At 35.7% G+C, this 24,700-nt stretch overlaps 1 protein-coding gene across 6 annotated transcripts in view; it reads right to left on the reverse strand.

Moving 5' to 3' along the window:
- Positions 1-5,698: 5,698 nt before the first annotated feature.
- TRPC1 (transient receptor potential cation channel subfamily C member 1) overlaps positions 5,699-24,700 on the reverse strand; it is a 70,720-nt gene continuing 51,718 nt past the window's right edge. For all 6 annotated transcript variants that reach the window (XM_025881137.2, XM_025881119.2, XM_073899001.1 and 3 more), the window contains 6 exons: positions 22,700-22,839; positions 20,871-21,014; positions 10,722-10,897; positions 9,031-9,232; positions 8,499-8,693; positions 5,699-7,099 (listed from right to left, as the gene is read on the reverse strand). In XM_025881137.2, coding sequence (XP_025736922.1) covers positions 6,872-7,099; positions 8,499-8,693; positions 9,031-9,232; positions 10,722-10,897; positions 20,871-21,014; positions 22,700-22,839 — 1,085 coding nt within the window. In that variant the 3' untranslated portion in view covers positions 5,699-6,871. The remainder of the gene's footprint in view (positions 7,100-8,498; positions 8,694-9,030; positions 9,233-10,721; positions 10,898-20,870; positions 21,015-22,699; positions 22,840-24,700) is intronic.

Below are 24,700 nucleotides of genomic sequence, written 5' to 3' on the forward strand. Positions count from 1 at the left end.
AATGTTCATACTTCACTGCATTCCTAGATCTGCAATGCCAGCTAGGCAGTTGTAGGCACAACTCAACATTCAGACTCATGAGTACCACAGGCCTCTCTCACTACCAATAACATCCCCAGAGCTATAGAACAAGGACCAGAGCTTAACAGGATAGGGCCAGACTGGGAGCAGTTCACACAGCCATCCATGAGCTGTTTTCTTTGGCCTTCCTAGATAATGTCTCAGATGCCAGGGGCCTCGATCCATGTCAGGTGGGTGCAGACGCTCCACCTTAAAGTTCCCATTTCCTCGGAAACCAGATCTCTTGTATGAACTCCATAGGCATAGTAGCTTCCAGGCTCCTCCTAGATGACATGCCTCATTATAAGAGTTACACACTCAGGAAAACCCAAAGCTGTGGCTCCCCTATTAGGTATTTAGAGTTCCATTATAGTTCCTCCCAATCCAATGCAATTTACCAATCAGGGTTCATTTACACCACAAGCAAGTTTGCCTAGCAACATAGTAGACATACTGTAGTATCAGATTACTAGGTAAATGAAGCTGGAGTCAAACAAAGGTCGTGGACTCAACAGAACGGGGAAAGTTTCTGTTAAGCCCTATTCGCAATACATGTAAGGAGAAAAATCATTTGATCTTAATAATGCAGAAAAGCATTTGATATAATCCAACATTTATTCATGACAAAATAAACCCTGAGGAAACTAAAAATAGAAAAGAGCTTCCTTAAGCTGACAACAACAACAAAAAAAACCTGCAGCAAATGGTGACTTTTAAAGTCATGGATAAGATAAAAATGCCTGAAGTCAACATTTCTATTAAAAATTGCACTGGTGGGTCTAGTTAATGTAGTAAGGAAAGAAAAAGAAATAAATGATATTGGACAGGAAGAAATGACTGTTATAATGCAAAGATGATATGATAATTCAACTAGAAAAGCCAAAAAACCTGCAGGTGAGTTGCTAGAATTAATAGAGTCTTACCAATTTGTTCCTTAGATGTACATATAAGCCCTACTCCAAGGACAAAATATTTTTAAAAATCTTTTATGATTAAGCATCTTGAATTAAATATGTGAGGGCCATGATTCACGTGCAAACAGCCTCTTTTTAACATAGGGCCTAAGGAAGTACAAGTGTGGGAGTGTACATGGATGTACAGAATTGGGTATTCGAAGTAGCTCTGGGATGTACACAGAAATTTGTTCTGGATAATTTTGACGTTGTTATTTAAAATCCTAACTTTTAAGTACTGGGGATGAAAGGTACAGCATGGGGAATATAATCAACGGTACTGTGAGAGTGTTGTGTGGTGACAGATGGGAGCTACAATTGGGGTGAGCACAGCATAATGAATAAACTTCTTGAATCACTATGTTGTACACCAGAAACTAATGTAACATTGTGTGTCAGTTATTCTTCAATGAAAAACATTTTAAAAAAACTAGACTTCTACTTTGTTTTTGGAATTTGCTTCTTCCTCTAAAAGACAAAGTCAGCAATTAGGTTTAAAAAGGCTAAAATTTGATTATAAATTTGAAATGTTATCTTTTGCTGGAAAGATATTCCCGTGGCATTCTGAAACTAAGATTAGTATTTAAACAGTGAGATAGAGCTTTTGAGTACAGAAATCTATTAAGAAAATGTATAAACTTAAACATTTCATACAGCTGGTTAATTTACCTTACACACAAGAAATTAATAATAACAGTGACATAATGTAATTAAGAGCCTCCTGGATGAGGCAGACAAAGACTTGGATTCTCCTTCACAGTGTAGCAGTGGGAGAACTTTAGTTTCCTATCAAATGAAGTTTCCTTTTCTGTAAAATGAGAAAGGTAAATTGGATCCTTTCTGAGATCCTTTATAGGTCTTAAATTGTTTCCAGATCCTTGAATAACCAGATGGATCAGGATATAAAGTGGCACAGAAATAAAATCAACCAGTGCCTCCTTTCTAAGCCCCTGGTCTCTCCATGCCCTGGCTTATTTTTTTGAGACTGCCTCCTGGTTTTCTGTTTATGCTTACTACCTCACTGTCCCTCTTACCCCTCTTATTCTTACTCATCTCATTGGTCTCTGTTTCTGTCCTCAGTCATAAATTAAGTCTTTAATAAACTATTCGTTTGGAAAAGCAGGGACTAGGTATCTTAAGTTCTGGTCTCTGACGAAGATGAACCTACAATGAGAAATTAATTCAAAAAAGCAAAGCTTTGGAATGTATCTTACCTGATACAATAAATTGAGTTCAGGCTCTCAAATCTGTCATGATTCAATCTTGGACAAATTACTTAAAATGTGATTTTCTCACATATAAAATGAGAAGGCTGAAGTAGGTGACTAAGTTTTCTTCCAATCTAAATGATGAAATAGGTTCGAGCGCACAAAACTGTTAGATAAGTGTCTGACTGGACATCAGTCCTAGGATGGTTACACACATAGATAATGCTAAATTTTCATTCAGCAAATTTGTGCCATTCACCATCAACATTGAGAGAAATGTTTCTGCCTAGTTTTATAACTTAAAAAAAAAAAGAAAGCCTCTGCATTAAAACAATCATTATAGAAAATGCAGTGATTGTTTGTTATTTCCACTGAAATATTAAATGGGGGGGATGAGTTTTAAAATATTTAAAATTTAAGGAGTGCCAGAGTGGCTCAGTTGTTAAGCGTCTGCCTTCGGCTCAGGTCATGATCCCAGGGTCCTGGGATCGAGCCCCACATCGGGCTCCCCGCTCCGCGGGAAGCCTGCTTCTCCCTCTCCCACTCCCCCTGCTTGTGTTCCCTCTCTCTCGCTGTGTCTCTCTCTGTCAAATAAATAAATAAAATCTTTAAAAAAAATTTTTTAAATTTAAAATATTAAAATAACCTCACAAAATTAATTAAATTTCTGGATGAGTTACTGAGGCAGCTAGTATTTTCCTCCTCAAAATTCTTTTCAAATAGCACCTGATCATTTTTAGTATCTTTCAATAAGAATAATTTGCCTAAAATTGAAGAATGGATTAAATAACCTTACCTAATGAAAAGAGAGACCAAGAGACAGACATACAACACAGAGGAAACCCTAGAATGCAGAATGAAGGAAATGGAGCTTACCTGTCATTTACCTGGTTGAAACAGTTCTTTTTTTAAACATTTACCTCCTACATAAACCTGCTGTTTTGCTTCTTGTATTACTGTACTCTAATTTATATCAGAAGTCTTGTCTCTTAAAGATGGCTACTTTTAAAGGATGTAGGTAGCACATAAATTTTTTCCTAATTTTGAATGGCATATCACAAGTATTTATTTCAAACTGGGGACAAGGAGAGCAGGAAAAGAAAACAATATGAAATTATCAAATGAAGATAAACGCTATAATTGGTAATTCTTCTAAGTATATATTTAAGAAACACACGTTTATGAATAGGACAGTGATGCCAGAAAGCTAAAAAATAAGCTTACAAATGAGAAATTCAGCGCAGCCATATCCCTGGTACCGTTAGTATTGTCTTAGTGTAATTCCGAATAATTAGATCCAACTGGTTTACTCCTCAGGGCCTGCCTATAACCTCAGCCTATTTGGATTTTATAAATGTATTTTCTGAGGAAAACAAAAATTTCAGTGCAATTCCAATAAAATGCAATTTTATTGGATGCCATTCCAATAAAAATCCCAACTAACCCTTTTAGTAGAAATTGATAGGCAGATTCCAAAATTTATATGTAAAAGAAAGAAGCTAGAATAGCCAAAATTATTTTGAAAAAAAAAAGTACAAAATAATTTACCTTGGTATTTATTACCATACTTCACCCCACTGTGTTGTGTTAACGATGGGCTACTAACTTGCATATTCAAGCAGTTTCCTTTTGGAGTGATAATGCATTATAAAAGTCTACTGTTATTTTCCTATTTTAGTAAGTTGTAGCCTTATGTATTTTTGTCAGGTTAATGAAGCCTAATTTCCATTCATTAAAATTCATCCTTTTTGAGTATATAGTTTAATTGTGCAACCAATCTTCTCCCACCAGATCTTAGTAACCGATGATCTGATTTCAGTTTCCCTAGTTCTATCTTTTCTAGACTATCATGTAAATGGAATCATACAATATGTAGCCTTTTGTGATGATTTTCCTCACTTAGCATAATCCTTTTAAGACTCATCTATGTTATAGCATAGATCGGTAGTCTGTTCCTGTGCCAACCTGGGTAGGCTGTTTTGTTTCCCAGAATTTTCTTCCTTATATACTTCCAGATAGGGTGAGCCACAAGCCCCATTTGTGCGTGAAATTTGGAGGGCAGAACTAAAGCAGCGGCTTCATCTTATATTTTAGGCAGGCACTTTTGTAGTTCCCACATGGTATGACTTACCTGCTGGCTCACATTTTGGGGTGGGGCAGCGGTCTGGCCTGCATTGTTCTACCTTTCCTTGCATCCTCCTTCAGCATCTTTGACTCCTGGGTCACGTGTATGTTTAGCAACCTGGCAAAAGGCAACTTTTCACACAGGATACTCCCATTATCAAAGTTGGAGGCAGTGAGAAGTGACATGGGTCTCAGTCAGTCCTCATGGGTTCCAGCTTTGTCTTTGTTTCTTCCACTTTCCATCTCCTGTCCCTTTCTAACTGCCTCCCCTGTGAAGTCTAAGCTCTTAGGTGCAGAAACAACAGCCTCATAGGGACTGCTTAACCAACCCCAACTGTGTAACAGCAAATCCCTGTAAACAAATCACTATAAAAAACATACAGGTATGCCTACAAATAACCTAGTAGTTCTGCTTCTCTGACTGAAGTCTGATACAATTTTGCATCCCTGAGTAAAAAAATATCCACTATATGGATGTACGGTTTGTTTATCCATTCACCAGTTGATGGACATCTGGTTGTTCTCAGTGATCCAGTTTGGGATCATGAATAAAGCTGCTATAAATGTTCACATACAGGTCTTTGTGTGAATATATTATTTCAAAACATGGTATTTATAAATATAAGAAATAGCTAAAAGAGTTCAATGTGACTGCCACTGGAGGTGGAAAGGAGCACAAAGGGGGCTGATGTTGATGTTTTACATTTGAGACCTTTCTTACCATGATTTAAAAAAAACAAAAACACTGAATGTACACTTTAAAAGAGTGAATTTTATGCTAGGTGAATTATACTTCAATAAAAAGGTATTAAAGTATATGATAATACAATAAACAGACTGCCAACTTATAATCTAATATCAAGTTTTATTTACCTTTTTTCTTACAATATGCTTGTCATTCAAAATATACCTCATAAGTAACTCATGCATACAGTAGGCACTCTATAAATATTTTGATTTAATAATTAGGTATTTTTTAGAATGACTAAAAATCCTGATGTAAAATCCCAATAGGGAAGTGCATAATCCCATTGTAGACAAAATATATAACTTTACAGTAAACATTTTTATAAGAATTTTCCCCAAAGAGGGAACACTTACAATTTGGAAATTAAAAAATAAAAAGTAAAAAGCAAGATGAAACACAATACTAGTATATTTAGCCAATGATCCCTGGATCAGTGGTGCTTAGAGACCAAGGGTTACCTGCACCCTATGGCCTTAAGACCATCTGAAATTCAGTTAAGAAGATAGTCATATACCTAATAACCTCTTAACTGGAAATGCTGCAAGAAAATATAAGCAATAGCCTGTGAAACTTTTTAAACTACATCCCTTATATGAACACAGGAAAAAAATTTAAATACATATTTTATTCTCCAATTTTAAAAAAATCAAGGCTTTTCATCTTAAGCAGCAAGAATGATCCACAAATAAGCAAGAAGTAACTTTTACAGAAGCTATGTTAAATTCTGTGGAAAATACTGTGGGAGATTAGTTCAAGAACCTTAGTCCAAATATAAAATAAATCCTTGCATTGAAGGGTCTTACAGTGTTTACAAAAACAAAACAAAACAGGCTGTGACCACATAAGATAAAGTGTCTTCTAACTCCTTATTTTGGTTTGGCTTTATAACTCCAACCTGAAAAAAATTATAGCACTATTATGCTAAAGAAAAATTAAAAGCCACCAAATGCCTAACCTTAGTGAAGTACCTGTGCAAACCTATAAACATACTCAAATACTTAACTGCTATAAAATGAAAAGTCTACTAACTATATTTTTCAAAAACCATATATAATTCTATAAAATTTAAATATGTGGACTATATCAATACATGGAAATGTATATATAAAATACTATCAAGTGAGAATAACAAAATAAAAAATATAAAGTGATTACAACCATGTAAAAGTAAATATATTACAATAACAAAAACTGAAGTGAATTTAAATTTATAGAGACATAAATAGATTCAAACATCCATTAGGGGCTTTTCTTTGTTACGTAAGATTATAACAAAATAAAAAAAATAGACTATTATTTTAGATAAAACTATACTCCTGAACAATAAATACTGAACTACATGTGAACTCCTAAAACAGATCTTAAAAACCATGACTTACTCCATTTCAGGTGTGTCCTATGGATGGAGATCAGCCCACATTTGCTGATCTTCATTTTACAAAACCTTCTGGCAATGTGTACAATTATAATTGCCCTTCTTAAACATAAAAAGAAAAAAATTTAAAGCACTGTTCAAGTAAGAAAACCAAGCAGCATGCTAACAAAACCTATCTACTTAATCTGTTTTGCTCCTGCAAAAAGCTAACAGAGGATTTAAAAAAACTAATTCTATATACATATTTTACATAATATATTTATGCTATAAATATTTTAAAGAATGGCTTTTACATAATTCTCCATGTTAATTTCAATAGATATCTTATTTAGTCACAAATTATGCAAATGCAGTCTTCTAGAATTATTACTGAAAATTATTCTCTCCATGGTTTAGAAAATGGTTAATTTCTTGGATAAAACATAGCATATTTAGAAGTCCGAAAGCCAAGTAAATCCCTTATTTCATTTCGGAATTTTGACAGATCCTGGCGTAGTTCATTTAGGTTTTCCACGGTTGCCTGATCTGTACTTTGCATCTTCTGCCTCATGGACGTCAGGTAACGATGCACCAAGCAGCACATCACTTTTTGGTAGTTCTCATCCCTCTTTTGTTTCAGATTTCTCCATTCCTTCAAAACAAACAATTGCATGGTACTAACAATGGACATAAACCATATTTAAATGAGTTTTTTTAAAGATTTTATTTATTTATTTGTCAGAGAGAGAGAGAGCACAAGCAGGGGGAGCGGCAGGCAGAGGGAGAAGCAGGCTACCTGCTGAGCAGGGAGCCCGATGGGGGACTTGATCCCAGGACCCTGGGATCATGACCTGAGCCGAAGGCAGACGCTTAACCAACTGAGCCACCCAGGCATCCCTAAATGAGGTGGGTTTTTAAAAAATATTCACAGACACAAACACATGTTTTATTAGACTGTATTTTTGGCATTATGTGTTACAAGGTAATATCCAACACTTATTTAAAACAAATATGGCCTGCACATTTTGTTATTCATTCACCTGGATGCTTTTCTTGATTTAACAATAGTCTTAGGAATCTTCAGTTTATAGGAAAGATTAGCAAACCACAACCCACAGGCCAAACATGGCCCACTTACTATTTTTTTATGGCCTGTGTAAGCTAAGAATGGTTTTTACAGATGACTATTTGTAATTAATTTGATGATAGGGAACACTAATTTTGAACCCTAATTAAACAAAATGTTATTTCCCTCCCCAAAATGGAATTCCATTCTTTACATTAGATCTGTATTACAAAAAAATTATTACTCAATTAATATTATACTTTTAATTTCACCAATAAAAATTTTATAGATATTTGTATTCTTTCTTGTAATATTACTTGTTATATTAATATAACATCTTTGATTTTGTCTCAGTCTGCAAAGTCCAAAATATTTATTATCTGGCTGCTTACTGGAAAAGTTTGCCGACCTCTGGTTTGTGGCAACATGTATTGAATTATTTATGTACTGAATAACTTTCAAGAAGAACTGAAAAATATGAGCTGGCTCTAGTAGTCAATCTTTATCTATGCTGACAGAATAGGTATTCTAAATATTTTCCATGTTTTAAAGCTGTGAGATAAGATTTCATGAAAAAAAATTACAGCTCTCTCCTCTCACATATTGAATCCTTACTGTCTGTTAGATAATGTGCCACGCATTAGGGGTGTATGAGCGAAAAAAAAGTAGACAGTCCTAGGTCTTAAAGAGGCCGAGGACATATTTACACTTTAGTAAACATCTGATATTAGGAACTGTTAAAACTTCCAAGTTACAATTTTAATTTCTTTTTTTTTTTTTTTAAAGATTTTATTTATTTGACAGAGAGAGACACAGCGAGAGAGGGAACACAAGCAGGGGGAGTGGGAGAGGGAGAAGCAGGCTCCCCACTGAGCAGGAAGCCTGATGCGGGGCTCGATCCCAGGACCCTGGACCGTGACCTGAGCCGAAGGCAGACGCTTAACCTACTGAGCCACCCAGGCACCCTACAATTTTAATTTCTTACCTTCAAACTGTTTTGCCGTTTAACCTTGCCTTTTGATGTATGAGAGCAAATCCACTTACTGAGGCTACTAATCATATAGCAAATAGTCTTTGGTGAAGGAATGATGTTGAAAGGTGGGGGTAATGTACATTTGTCATCAAAGTAGCTAAGCCATAACTTTGCTCGAGCGAACTTCCATTCTTTGTCTTCATGATTCTGTAAGAGGCAAATGAAAAAGCAATATAGAATATGAACACACACACACACACGGGGGAAGGGGAGGACAGAAGGAGCAAGGGAGAAAGGTGGGGTGGGGGGAGGAGAGAGAGAGAGAGATCATTTTAAGCTGTCCAAATGTTTGCACACCTTGTATATAAAAATCTGGTTCAAGATTTGCAGTTAATATACATTACTTACATTTTACAAAAATCTATATTTAATTTAAAAATACTAATTTTTAATTCTTACAATCTTTGGTTGCCTAGATTTATCTACTGCATACATTTGGTATGATCTGAAAGAACATAAAGGTTTTAAAAGAATGAACACTTACTGCTATCAACTGGAAGCTTTTATGAAGCATTGCCACCAGCAGCTTGGTAAGCACGATCACAACCACAACATTGTATGTCCCAACAATAACAGCTCCAACAAAGGACTGCAATTCTTCTCCATAACTAAATCTTGTGACAAAGATTGCCACATGTGCTAAGGAGAAAATATACCAGAACAAAGCAAAGCAAGTGCCAATGAACCTGTAAAGACAATTACATTTCTGTTTAAAAGGAAATTAAAGAGATTAATTAGCAAAAATGAAGAATTCATTTATATCAACACTCCATAAAATATTGATAACCTAAGAATAATACTTTAAAAAATAAACGAGGTTGAACCCAATGGTACAGATATGCCTTCCTTAAACAAAGAAACAGACTCAAAAGGAGGATAAACTACTTTTGTTTAACCCCTTACTGCTTTCCTGTCTATTCTCAACAAAGCAGCTGCTAAGACATTGTTAATGCCTAAATCAAGCTGCCACTTCTCTGCTCAAAAACTTCAAATGGCTCTCAATCTCAACAGCCCAAAGTCCTTACCAGTATCAACAAGGTTCTACATCTCCTACAACTTTCCCTCAGCTTCACTACATCCCAACCACACTGGCCTCCTGGCTTTTCCCTGAACTTGGCAGCCACACTCCCATCTCAGGGCATTTGCCTTTGTCATTCCCTCTATCTACTAATGGTCTTCCTCCAGCCATCTTCTTTGTGTCTTGATTCTTCATCAGCTTCATATCTTTACTTGAATATCATCTCTGTGGGGCCTTCCCCAGTCTCCTATCTAAAACTGCACCCTCTCACACATATATCCTCCCTGGCCCAAGCTTTGTCTCTTTAGCCCCTTTTATTGCATAATATACTATATATTTTATTTCTCTTTTTATTGCCTATATCATCTCACTCTAATAGAATATAAGCTCCATGAGGTAGTGTTGTTCACTAGTACTTCATTCACTCAGCACTTCAAACAGTGTCTGTTACGCAGAAGGGGTTAAATGAATACTTATTATTAATTTAATCTTATTCCTTAAATAAGATGACATGCGAGTATCTAAAGAATAGTTGGTACATAACAGCAACACAACAAATGAGTAATTCCACACCCCTTCTCCATTATGTTATTTTAAAATGAGGGGAGGTAGGGCGCCTGGGTGGCTCAGATGGTTAAAATGAGGGGAGGTATTTTCTCTCCCTTACAACTGATTATTCAATTTCTTATGATACAGCAAATTAGAGAAAAAATTGTTGATGAAGCTCTAATGATTCTCAATTCTAGTGACCTCCTACTAAGTGTTGAAAATACAAGAGATTGTTTTGGCTGTAACAATGCTGGACAGTTGCTACTGACATTTACTATGTGAAGGGTAGAGATGTTGAATGTCTTGCAATATACAGGACTGACAGAAAACTGTCCTGCCCAAAATACTAACAGTGTACAAAATGCCACGAGCTCCTCTGTTAAAACAGACTGCAGTGGGGGAAACGATGTATGATTTTACGCCTACTAATTACTTAAGATTCTACTTATATAAAGATAACTATCAAATGATTCATGAAAATAAGTATTTCTTATTAAAAAAGAATGTCTTGGAGAAAATTTGAAGTTCTATTTCTCTAGGTACTAATTCATATACAACACAATAGAAAGAGAGAAATATATTTACTAAAAACTTTAAAAGACACTCACGAATGGAAGGTATCATTGCTTTGCTGTTCACAGAAGATGCCTACACAGTCCTTCTGTTCTTTTGGGGTATAGCCTTTATCGTACAGTTGTGTCAGTCCAATTGTGAAAGAAAACAAAACAAGAAGGAACATCCCAAGAAACTTTCCAAAATCTTGTAACATCTGTCCCATTGAAATCTGTGGAATATATTATATAGGTGTTGGTTAAAATTATCAGGAACAAAATAGTAAATATTAAATGACTAGGCAATAAAAGTAAAACAAACATATGATCCACAGTCTATTCCTTTTATTCCATCTGGTTAAGATAGTTTCATACTTTTAAAACATCAAAAGTCTCGTTGCCTAACAAAAAGCCATTCTAAGCATGCCAGCACTGTAAGTACTGGATGGCACAATTCTTGAATCTGGACCAGGTGTGCAGAGGACATGGCTGTGATGAAGTTAGAGGCTGAGACATGGAGATTTAAGAAAAGCCTATTTGCAAGGAATAAAAGGAAAATTCTTTGCTCAAGCCTAAAGGGAAATAAATGCTAATATTTACAGCTTTTTAAAATTTACAAATATAAAATCATATGACATAAAGTATTTGATTTTTGTGATCAATTACCATAAGATGGCATTTCCTCCTCCAGGACTGCCCTAATTTCTTTTGCCAAGGTGGTCAATTTTCTTTCATTTTAGATAAATTATAAAAAAATATTATGTGTACGAGCCAGATGAGTAGGTTTAGTATATGGGTACCTATTGTAATGTACACTTGTGAAGTGTGTCTGGAAGCTTTATTCAAGCCTAATTTCATTGTCCTCTAATACTCCTTAAAAATCTGGGAAATAGGCATTTTTCATAAATTCCTGGTATTTAAATTAGCATAGCAAATTCGAAGAATAATTTGACATTACCTTTTTGACCTAGCAATTCTATCCCTTGGAATTTAGCTAATAGATAAGAAATACGCTAAGATGTGTGTATATACAAGGATTTTCACTGTAGCACTGTTAGAGGTAGCAAAAAAATTAGAACATCCTAAATATTGTTAAAAAGAATGAAGTATATATCTCTAGGTGCTGGCACAGAAAAATGTCTATAAAATGCTAAGTCAAAAAAGCAGGGTATAGAACAGTATTCTAACAGCTACTGTTTCTAATTTTTTAAAGGATAAATCAGGTATATATTTTCATATAGACAGGATTTAATGTGTACAGGGAAGTTTTGGAAGTTTACACAAGAAACTGTTAACAGTGCTTATCTATGGAAGGTAGGACTAGGGGTTAGAAGGCAGACTTTTTTCCTTTGATTTTTCTTTACTATATGCATTTATTACTTTTACAATACAAAAAATAGTGTTTAAAAATAATCCTTCCTCAAGATTTACAGGTCAGTTTTATATAGTTAATTAAATCCAGCTTCAAATAAAATTTCTCACTGTTTCAAACCTGCCAAAATAATATATGCCATTTACCAATGACACAAAATGGCAGTGACAAGCAAGTGGCCAAACCCCTCTAACCCACTAAAGTCAGCCAGGTAATTAAGTAGAAGAGGCGTGCTAAAATTTTTTAGGCACACCATAAGCTGGCGACCTGGACTCTGGAAAGGTCCAATATGCCTGAGCTGCACATGTGACTAGGCCATATGGTACTTTTAAAAGTCTTATGCTTCCCTCACTTCCCCTTGCAAAATTCTGAGAGAAGAAATAGAGAGCTTTTAGATTCAGCAAGCCGGAAATGTGTGACAAAGAGAAGAAATACATTTCCCTTTTAGTCAATGATAGCTTTCTACTGAATCACCTTGGAAAAGAAATAATTTATTCAGACTGTGAGTGCTTAGATAAAGCCATGCCATGCAACTAGAGAACTTAATAAGTTAGGACAGTAAGAATGCAGTAACTGCTTTAGATAACTACGAAAAGACTGCCTTTGAAGAAAACTTAAGACACTGTAAGTAAACTTATGAGTAAATAGGGTTTCCCAAGAGTGACTATGTATGATGTTATTTGTTTAATTTTAAAAAATTTAGTCCAAAAGAGAAGCCTTAATTTAACATGACTAAGTTGGTTTTTTAAAAAATATATTTATTTATTTATTTTAGAAAGCGAGCAAGCGAGGGGAGGAGCAAAGGGAGAGGGAGAGAGAATCCTCAAGCAGACTCCCTGCTGAGCAAGGAACCGTAGGCAGGGCTCAATTCCATGACCATGAGATCGTGACCTGAGCTGAAATCAAGAGTCGCACACCTAACCAACTGAGCCACCCAGGAGCCCCTAACATTACTAAGTTTTAAAGAGTAAGTATAATTCAATTTCAGTATCAAGATGAACAATATTTAATGAAAAAAAACCCCACAAACTTCAAGGTCTGTTCTTTAAAAGCATGATATTAGTTCTTACATAAGATGGAAGAATCAAAACTAGCTACAGTGGATATCACTGAGGTGAGCATCAACTGAAAGAGCATACTAACCAAACATTCATGTGAAAGGCAAAATTTAAAAACAGTAAATCTATTTTAGTGTGAGACATTATGAGGCTTATTTATTTGTGAAAATAATAATGCTTTTGAAAATATTTACTTATTTTAAACTACTTGGCATTTCTACTCAAGAAATAGGAAAATTAAGAAATGAAAAGAAAAAGGTAATTAAAATGTCAATACTGAAGTTTACACAGAGTTAATAGGGGTATACACAGAGAAAAATATATATACATCTTTCTTAGTAATCAGAAAAACAGAAATGAAAGAAAACTAAGATAGTGTAACTTAGCACCAAATGCTATTCAATGTGGTGAAACAGTCTGCTTTTATACTGCTTGTGAGACCAAAAATTAACACATCCTTTCGAAGAAAACAGAAATACTAAGGCACTATTAAGGATCATATCTTCTGATATGTTAATGCTACTGGAGATTTATCCTTAGGAAATAATTTAAAAGAGGCAAAGTCCTCTACACAGAGTACTGTGTAGAACAGCAAAAACATGCCAAATGCCTGAGAGGGCAAAGACTGGTATCATTAGGGTTCACAGCAAGTGTTAAAATTATAAAACTTGCTAATGAAGCAATAATAATGACAACCTCTAGTCATTCTCCTTCCAAATCTTTCTCCAGAAAAAGCCACAGTTACCTGTCTAAAAGTTCTTTAAAAAAAAAAAGAAGATTTTTATTTATTTACGAGAGAAATAGAGAGAGAGCACGCACACAAGTGGGAAGGAGGAGCAGAGGGAGAGAGAATCCCAAGCTGATTCCTTGCTGAGCACCAGCCGGGCGTGAGAGGCTCGATCTCATGACCCTGAGATAACGACCTGAGCCAAGATCAAGAGTCGGACATTTAACCCCTAAGCCACCCAGGCACCCTACCTGTCTAAAAGTTCTATCTAATCAAGCATTCATGCTCAAAACCTCCTTTGCACGTATGATAATATTCAAATTCCTGGCACAGAGAACTTCAGAGTCCAGTCCGGTCTATTTTTTCAGCCTCATCTCCCCAGTAGCCACCCACTGTCTAAGTACAAAAGACATCCTGTCCTGTCTGAGCACGCCATACTTTTAGGACTCCATGTTTTCACACATGTAACTCCCTGCTCTTTGCCAGGCAAGCTTCTCATCCCTTCAAGGCCCAGATCAAATGTCACCCTAAGAAGCTTTCCTGACTCTCTCCAGGCACTGCCTCATTTTGCTCCAAAGTGCTCTGTCCATAATCTCTAAAATACTATTTTTCACTTTATACCAATATGTATGTTTGTCTCTTCTAGTAGTCTTTAAGAGCAGGCACAATGTCAGTAAGCTCCAGAGCCCAGCATATTAGTTAAAATGTTGAACACATAACTACTTTTTATATGCCTTTTTATACAACTCTACCATTTTCTAAGAGGTATCATGTATTCTTATTTACCTTGCAGTATGGGAAAGGCTAGTATTATCTCTATTTTTCCAAGTGACAAACTGAAGCTTGTGGAGATTTAGTGAATTGCTCAGGGTAACAGAACAAATAGATGGCAGAGGTAGAATTCAATTCTCATTTCTTGCAAGAGATTTTGTGAAACATCACTGTCATTTTTATCATAGCTCTCCCATTAAAAATTTGGGGCTGTGTACAAGTTAGAAGGATTTCGTTCTCATGTAACAGTTCCCCCACACAGCAGGGCTTATTGACTTAATGCATGAATAAATATCGGGAAAAAAATGTAATTGTTAATTAACATTTTGCACCAAGTCTTTTTTTCTAACACTATGAGCTGGGCCTTAGTTTCCTGAGCTATAAAAGGGATGGTCATGTGCTACATCAGACTCACTTACCTACATGCTATTAAAAATTTGCCAGACTTTATCCCAATCTATTTAATCAGTATCTCTGAGGGCAGGACTTAGAAATGAAGGTTTCACAGGCTCCCCCGGTGATTTTTTTTTTAAGATTTTATTTATTTATTTGACAGAGAGAGACACAGCGAGAGACGGAACCCAAGCAGGGGGGAGTGAGAGGGGGAGAAGCAGGCTTCCCGCCGAGCAGGGAGCCCGATGCGGGGCTGATCCCAGGACCCTGGGATCATGACCTGAGCCGAAGGCAGCCGCTTAACCATCTGAGTCACCCAGGTGCCCCTCTTCCCTGGTGATTCTGACTTAGCCTCACCAATTTGGGAATTCCTAGACTACATGACCTCTAAGTTTCCCTCTAACATTTATGCTTCTTAAAAGAAAAATATCTATCCCCAGTATACCCTAAAATGCAAGGTACCTGAAATTGCTCTTTACTCATTGCAAAGGACAATATGCCATTTCTGTGTTACAGACCAGTAAATCAAATCTAATAATTATCCAGTAAAGCCAAATAATGCCCTAGTAATAAAGTATGCATTCATGTGTCAGACACTACATTTACTTTCCAAGTTTCCTTGTATTATGTTTCAGGTCTGCCACAGTTAACTCTACTAACTATAAAGGGAATGGAGGAACGGATCTAATCATTTATGTAAAACTCATCATGTGTCAGGGACTCTGCTATGAGATGCATCTTCTACATGCTGATCCATTTAATTCTCATGACAATGATACGGAACCTGAGACTCATAGAGATGAAGTAGCAGTAAATTATGGAACAAGATTTTGAACCTAGCTGGTTGGTCCTGTCTTGTCCTTTCTGTCTTATGACCCAACTACAAGGGCTAAAGGTTGTTTAATTCATTTGAAATACATGGAAAAACCAGGAAGAATTTTTGAAATCTGTAAATTATTAAAGCCTACCCAAAGAAGTGTTGTACAATAAAAGTTAATGAGAGAATCATATTACCCTGTAGCACTGAAAACAGAAGGGCAACTTAGCAGAGTGGTGAAGATCATTAGCTCTGGAGCCAAACCACCTGGGTTGGAATCCCAATTCAGCTACTTACCAGCTGTGTGACTTTGTGCAAGTTACTTAATGTCTCTATGCCTCAGTTTCTTCCTCTGCAAAATGGAAATAAAAGAGTCTGCCTCTTAGAACAGTTGTGAGGATTTAATGAGGTAATAAATGTAAATAAAGATCTTAGAATAGTATCCACAGTAAGGGCTCAAATGTTAACTGTTACTATTACAATTGCCACCTTTATTTTTAGATTCTGTCTTCATGTCTTTTTTTGTTAAAATGTAGAACATTACTGATTTAGGCCCAACCATGACTCCTATCTGAAGTGTATTAGCTGGCATCCTTCATAAAAGCAGAAGAGCTAACTTCAAAGAGCAGGTTGGTCTGTGGATTCAGAGAGACTCAGGTTCAACTCTTGACTCTACCTCTGTCTAGTTCTGTGAACTACTGAACCTTTCTAAGCCTTAGATCCGTCATTTGTAAAATGGAAATAAAAAACAGCAAGGGTTGTGATGAGGATTAAATAAGTGGAAAACAGCACAGTGCCTGGTCCACATGAAACGTCCAACAAATGTGGTTGCTGAACATATTTTGAAGAAGCAGCTCCAGGCACAGCTAGGATGTTGTCCTATTTCTCCATCAGCCTTTTTCTTTTCACATACCCATCAGCACTTGTCTCTACTGAAGCCCATTCTATCCAGTTTTTCAATTCAGTTTAACAAACAGTAAGTAACTACTATGGCAAGGCAGTAAGTAAAGTGCAGATGAAAAAATAAAGCTATATTCCCCATCCTCAAGGATTTTTTAATTTAGTAGAAATAATATCATCTAGAATTTAAGACAAGCTAAATTTTAATTGTCTTACAATTAAGACAAGCTTTAGGAAGTGCTTTAAGTGTCTTACAATTAAGACAAGCTTTAGGAGATTCAAGGTATCAAGTTCACTGGATGGAGTTATTCATTAGCAGGGAGCAGGAGTGTAGGAATAGATTTTCCAGTGGCAAGAGCCCTGAAGCTAGCACATGTTACTTCTCCTTGGGATACCCTAACCCACCTCCTTTCTACTCATCTTTCAAGACTTACTTCCAGTGTCATCTCTTCTGGAAAGTGCCTTAAACTGAAGCGAGTGCCCCTTCTCTGAGCTGTCTATGACAACAATTACCACTGTAAATGTCATGCTTGTTGGTCACCCTCAATGCACTGTGAGCTCCTTAAGGAGATATTGGAGCTTATTCATTTTAGTGTTCTCAGTGTCCAGGACCTACCAGGCACTCAATAAATGTTTGTTGAATAAATAAAATTTCAACAAGCAGAGGGATGGCTGGGACATTCTAAACAGGGTAATAACAAACAATGACATGGAAGTGGAAGAGCACGGGACATGTGTGAGATTAGTGACTGGTCTTGGCCCAGATGGAGAAGAATTTCAGTAAGAGACAGAGAGGAGTACAGTGAGAGATGGCTACAAAGTAAGTAGGGCCAGACGTAGAAGGTCACCTTCCAAAGTCTACCTACAACATAAGTTACAAATTTAATGAACACAATCATAAAAATGTCAAGTACTAGAAAAGAAGATTCAATCACTGCTGAATATAGAACCATTTTATATACTCTATGACATTCCTATGACCTTCATTTGCCTAGGATAGTCCCAGTTTCCACTTGTTTTCCCAAGTTGGTATTCCCCAAAGTGTCTCTATTCAGATGATAAAATATGGTCATTCTAATCAGGGAGAGATCTGTACCCCTAACACAGGTTATATATCCAGTTAAAATAAGTCTGTCAACTTCTAAATCTGCAGAAATTTGGAAGGAAAAAATGTTAGTATATGGAAATAAATTTAACAACCAACAGCAGTAATCACATAAAAACATTATCTGACATAGCAGGTTATATACATAAAGGAAAAAATGTTACACTTTTGCTGAAGTAATTAACTGTCAATTTTCTTTTTGCATTTCTTTTAGTTTTACATTCATAACTGAATCATTCCATTTTAATTGAGTTCCTTATGATGAATAAAACGGAAAAATGTATTATAATTCTTCTGATTTTTTCTAGAATATTTTGGCAGAATTATGCAATACAAATCTGTCATGTTAGTAGGACTACACTGGAAAACAAATGTCCTTATTTGAAAATTTAAGTAAAAGCCTCAAAATATGAATCTACAGATTCCTATTCAATATCTATTTTTTGCCCTCTTCCTAACTAACCAGACCTTGATTTCCTGGGGGGCAATATGCTCAATTAAAGGTACTCATCTCCTCAGACTTCCTTGTAGCTACAAATAACCATGTGACCAAATTCTGGCCAATGAGTTAATAAGTGGAAACATTTGGTAGGGCTCCAGGAAAAATTATTGCTCTCTTGATAAAAAGAGAAAGACAGCTGGCCCATGCTTTCTGCCATTTGCCCTCTGCCTTTCCCCCTTCTTCCTGCAGGATACCGACTTGATATAAGACTTGGAGCTTGCTTTGTAATATCATACTAATTCTATTTGTATTTCCAAATCTTTCAGTTCTGACACTAGCCTACCCCAGCAATGGTTGCCTGAGGAGAGGGCAAAGGGAGTACTAAATGAAAAAGGTACCAAGAAACTTTTTGGGCTGATGCACATGTTCTCTATCTTGTTTATGGTGGTGATGAAACAAACTTACACATTTGCAAAACTCATCAAGTTAAGATGGGTGTGTTTTACTGTACGTAAAGTTTACCTTAACAAAGATAGTTTTTAAAAAATCATTTGCTGAACTAAATCATAATATTTAAGTATATATTATGATTAACCTGCAGACTTTCTTAAAAAATGGGAACACAATAAATATTTGTTGGCTTCACCTAAATTATGTGTAGTTCTATGGCTATTAGGATAGTATAAATTATCATGGTGGAGGAGAAAAACACACACAACAGCTGAAATGACAAATACCCACTTATGCAGTATTTGTATACACAACTATAGTTCTTTTGGGAAGAGACTAAGTCAGAAGACCTGATTCAACAGTTCTAAGAGAAACAAAGAGATAATTCCCTAAGAATAGCATACTTTTCCTTTTTAACTCTCTGTAGAAATCTATAAAAAAAATTTTCCATATAGAAACTTGGTGATCCCATCAGTTTTTAGCTAAAATAAAAAAAAATCAACATGCACGTAAAAATTACTGTTGAATCTTGACTAAAACATTCATTGAAGATATTAGTGGCAAAATTAAATCAAAATAACAGATAGTCTAAACCAGTGTTTCACATACTATTGCTTTGGAGAAAAACAGAGACTTGAGCATATCTAATGAAAACTGAGTATGACATTAAATGAGTTTGTGTAATAATCCTTTGAACAAGCTTAAACAAGTTTCTTTACTTCTTTCTCATAAGCTTTAATGTGATAATGTGCACTGTGAATTCCCAAAAGAGTTTTATGGAATGCAGTGTGTCTGACTTATTTCAGTCAGAGCACCTCATAGGACTTGGTTAAGGAAATCACACTTCAGGAAACCCTGTTGCAGGATGACAGCACAAGCCAAATCAAATCAAGTTTTTCCTACATATTTTATTTTCATATCTCTATTTGGAGAAGGTAATTATGCCCTCTATTTAAAACATCTCCTTTAAAAATATTTTTAAAAATCTACGTTCTTGGGGTGTCTGGGTGGCTCAGTCAGTTAAGCATCTGCCTTCGGCTCAGGGCACGATCCCAGCATCCTGCAATAGAGCCCCACATCGGGCTCCCTGCTCGGTGGGGAGCTTGCTTCTCCCTCTCCTCCTCGCTTGTGCTCTTTGTCGCTCTGTCTCAATCTCTCAAATAAATTAAAAAAAAAATCTTAAAAATCTACATTCTTAGTAAATTTTAACTTATTGAGAAAAAATTAATATTTAGAGCTAGTCATGTAGCAAAGTTGATCCCCACCTTCTAAAAACAATCATTACTACAATCTGTGGGGTAAATTCAACCAATTATGAGTCCTTTCTTTAATGTAAAGAGACCTAGAATTTCGTCCTGGACTCTCATGATAATCATCATACTACTCTGAACAAATCACATACCACCTCAAAAGCTCAATTTCTTGAGCTATAAATTACTATAAAGTATAAAGCCGGGCCATATGAACTCTATGAAACTTGTTAGTTCTAAATATGCTATTTTCCAACTTATTTTTACTTAATATTTACTAAACAAAGTGAAAGAGTATTTTCAAAATATAGCTTATTTATTTTCTTTTTTTTTTAAAGATTTTATTTATTTATTTGAGAGAGAGAGAGAATGAGAGATAGAGAGCACGAGAGGGAAGAGGGTCAGAGGGAGAAGCAGACTCCCCGCTGAGCAGGGAGCCCGATGTGGGACTCGATCCCGGGACTCCAGGATCATGACCTGAGCCGAAGGCAGTCGCTTAACCAACTGAGCCACCCAGGCGCCCATAGCTTATTTATTTTCAAAATCATCATTAAATATGAATTTTTTGCACAACACCTCCCTCATATTTATCACTTAAAATTTTAAATATGAGATTCATTTTGGTAAAAGCAGATTTTCATGTTCCTCTATTGTCTGAAGTATAACTATATTTTAAACAAATCTACATCTGTTGGCTGCAGGACAATAGGCCAGAGCTTAATAAAGTTTGAATACCTGAAACCAAAAGATTATCATTCAGCCAGAAGCAAAGCAGATGAAAATGCAGTGTCCTCTCAACTGTTAATTATTATCAAAAGCAAAGTTTAACATCATGAGAGAACAATGTTCCAGTGGACCAACAGCAAAATATAATAATAATGACATTTAACAAATATTCTTTAATAAGAATTAATTATTTACCTGTAATGGACCCAATATGGAGCTTGTTGTATACATAAAAAAGAGACGAAGATAACTTAGAACATTTGCAAATGCAAAAAGCCCTTCCGCCACCAGAGTAGGATGGAATGCGTCCCAGTCCTTCCGGTCAGCAAAATCATGAAACTAAAGTTAGGAAGAAAAAGCCAAAGGTAAATAGCTCCCTCAGTTTAGGAAAATAAAAATAAATATTCTGACTATTGAAAGAAAACTAATTATTTATACCTCTTTCAGGGGTTCTCCTTTTATGTTTTGTAAAGTCCTCTTCTTTGAATACAAATAACATTATTTTAACTAAATAAAAGATCTTTACATATGTGAGGCAATATCACTTACTCTATATAAAGAGGTTTTCTCAGAAATTCTTAGGTTTTAAAAAATTAAGCAATTTTTTAAAAATGTCATTAAACTTTTTATGATGAAATGTTTACTGGTTTTCCTTAAATTCTACAACACAAACTTTAAGTATTAAGTAAAATTTAAGTAAGTTTGCTCTCAGTTAATTAGCTATCATATTAAATTAACCTAGCTCTTTAACTCAGGTTTCTAGAATGAACCCTAGAAGTTCTTCTCCTTTCTAAATACTAAGAAAGAGAGTGCATTATTATACCCAGATGTAGAGTGGCCACATGTTCCAATTGCCTGGATAGTCTCAAATTATATACCAGTTTTCCTCGCATAATCATTAATGCCCCATTTCACTCTCAAAGTGTCCTGGTTTGGATAAAAAATTATAAGAGCACCCCACTTCTAGAACTAAAGAGACTGGTGTAAGACACCAATGACCCTCAACCATTTATCTATGTATGACCAATTTTTATTTTCTTAGTAATTGCACAACTCTGGTCACTGAAAATGCCTTACAAACATGTTCCATACTACTGATCATTTAAAGGAATAGATTTTTTTTTAATAAAGTAAAATGACATAAGATAACCAGTTTTTTTTTCTATAGTCTATAAATTAGTTAAAAAAAACCAAAATATATCTCTCAGTTCTTTGACTGTGATGCCTTAGAAGAATTCTAGACTCAGGGCTTAAACAAAGATAGTTAAAATAAAATCTTACCTTTTCTGGGCTTAGAAGAGCTTACATCTTCATAAAATTATAAGATGTGTATAAAACTAAATTTTTGTCAAATTCCAAATTTTAAAAATAGAGGCATCAAAAAATTATCACACTTATGTCATTTTTTAAGCTATGGAAGACAATAATCATGATTTGGAATGTGGTAAAACACTACAGAATGAATTCTTAAAGATCAACTTTTTTCTAGCATGTATAAAGATAACTAACACTAATCAATTTCAGTAACTTTGTGTTCTCATTTTAAGTATATATACACATTAATGAGGTAAATGAATCTAGCTCAGATATAAGGAATTGGCATTTGGTAGAAAGAAAATGCCTAGACAGACCTGGATTTAAATCCAGTCTTGGTTTCTTACTGTGTGGTCTTGGATAAGTTACTTAATATCTCTGAGCTTCGTTTTCCTTATTTGCAAAATGGGGATAAGGACATCTGTCTCACAGAGTCCCTGTGAGGATAAAATGAGATAAAGTATAGCAAGTATCAACCATGGTGCCTGGCATATAATAGGTAACCAACATTAAAAGGCAATTAACATCCTTCAAACTACTGGAAGGCAGGAAACAATGCACATTATTCCCTTACACTGGGATAGATTTAAAATGAAAACACATCAGATACAGATTTGGGCCGATGTAACTCTGAGTTATACAGATACATATCTCAGGTTTTTCCTAACAAACCTTCATTTGTATCTCCAATTAACATAGCTAATAGTCACCTTGTTGTGAGCAACCACTTTGAGGGCAAAAGTTGCCAAATAAAGTGAATTCATGACAAAACTGAGTTGATTACGGGATTCTTCCAAAAAGTCTTCCAACCCTTCATACCAGAGTCTTTTAATGTCTGACCAAATCATCCCTAAAAAAAGGAAGGAAAAAAAATCAAATAATGCTCTTAAATCAATAATAAACTGAAGACTACTTTAAAACTCAAGATATTAAATAAACAACACTTGTATCAGCTATAGCTTCATTCAAAAGAAAAAATAACTTTTTAGTAAAAAGTTCTCAAAATTTGAAAGAAAATAACTATGTTTTATATGACAATATTTTTCTCATAGAAGAATTTTAATAAATGTGAAACAAGCATAAGAAAACAAACTGATGCTATACACACACACACACACACACACACACAGGCTCAGTTCCTGATTCTTTTCTTTTCTCTATTATGCTCACTCCTACAGTGACCTCATCCAGTCTAATCTAATGGCTTTAAATACCATCTATGGGCAGATTTTCAAATTTATCTCTCTAAACTCAATCTGTATTTATAGAATTAATATCTCTAACCCTCTCTCCTAAATTCAACTTGTATACGAACTTGACTACTCTACATCCCCAATGGGATGTCCTAACATATCCAAACTGAACTCTTAATCTCTACCCCCAAATTCACTGTACCTTGAAGTCTTCCCCTCTCAGTGATAGAAACTTCATCATTCTAGTGGCTCAATCCAAATTTCCTTGAATCATCCTTGACTCTTATTTCTTTTAATCCACACATTCAATGCAACAGCAAATCCTGTTGGCTCTACTTTCAAAATATATTTAGAATCTAACCCTTGTCACTATCTCTTCAACTTCAAGCAACCATCCTGTCTAGCCTGGATTACTGAAATAGCCTACCTGGTCTCCCTGCTTTTATCCTTGTCTCCTTAAAAGCTATTCTCAACTCAGCAACCAGAGTAGTCCTTGTAAAAAATGCAAGTGTTGAGGCTGAGGTCGAAGAGGTTGCTGCCTGTGTTCTCCTCTAGGATTTTCATGGATTCCTGTCTCACACTTAGGTCTTTCACCAATTTTAACTACTGGGACTTAATCAGGATAAAAAGCTCTTGCACAACAAGGGAAACAGTCAACAAAACCAAAAGACAACCAACAGAATGGGAGAAGATATTTGCAAATGTCTTATCAGATAAAGGGCTAGTATCCAAAATCTATAAGAACTAATCAAACTCAACACCCAAAGAACAAGTAATCTAATCAAGAAATGGGCAGAAGACATGAATAGACATTTTTCCAAAGAAGACATCCAAATGGCCAACAGACACATGAAAAAGTGCTCAACATCGCTCGGCATCAGGGAAATCCAAATCAAAACCTCAATGAGATACCACGTCACACCAGTCAGAATGGCTAAAATGAACAAGTCAGGAAACGACAGATGTTGGTGAGGATGCGGAGAAAAGGGAACCCTCCTACACTGTTGGTGGGAATGCAAGCTGGTGTGGCCACTCTGGAAACCAGTATGGAGGTTCCCCAAAAAGTTGAAAATAGAGCTACCCTATGACCCAGCAATTGCACTACTAGGTACGTACCCAAAGATACAAATGTAGTGATCTGAAGGGGAACCTGTACCCCAATGTTTATAACAGCAATATCCACAATGGCCAAACTATGGAAAGAGCCCAGATATTCATCGATAGATGACTGGATATAAAAGATGTGGTAGGGATGCCTGGGTGGCTCAGATGGCTAAGCGTCTGCCTTCAGCTTAGGTCATGATCTCAGTGTCCTGGGATCGAGTCCCGCATCGGGCTCCCTGCTCAGTGGGGAGCCTGCTTCTCCCTCTCCCTCTGCCTGCTGCTCCCCCTGCTTGTGCTCTCTCTCTATACATATCTCAGACAAATAAATAAAATCTTAAAAAAAAAAGATGTGGTGTAAATATACAATGGAATATTACTCAGCCATCAAAAAATGAAATCTTGCCATTTGCAATG

Source organism: Callorhinus ursinus, unplaced genomic scaffold, assembly GCF_003265705.2.
Source record: "Callorhinus ursinus isolate GAN/ISIS: 27379988/994484 unplaced genomic scaffold, GSC_fseal_2.0 scaffold1, whole genome shotgun sequence".
In the NCBI taxonomy this organism is placed as follows: domain Eukaryota; kingdom Metazoa; phylum Chordata; class Mammalia; order Carnivora; family Otariidae; genus Callorhinus; species Callorhinus ursinus.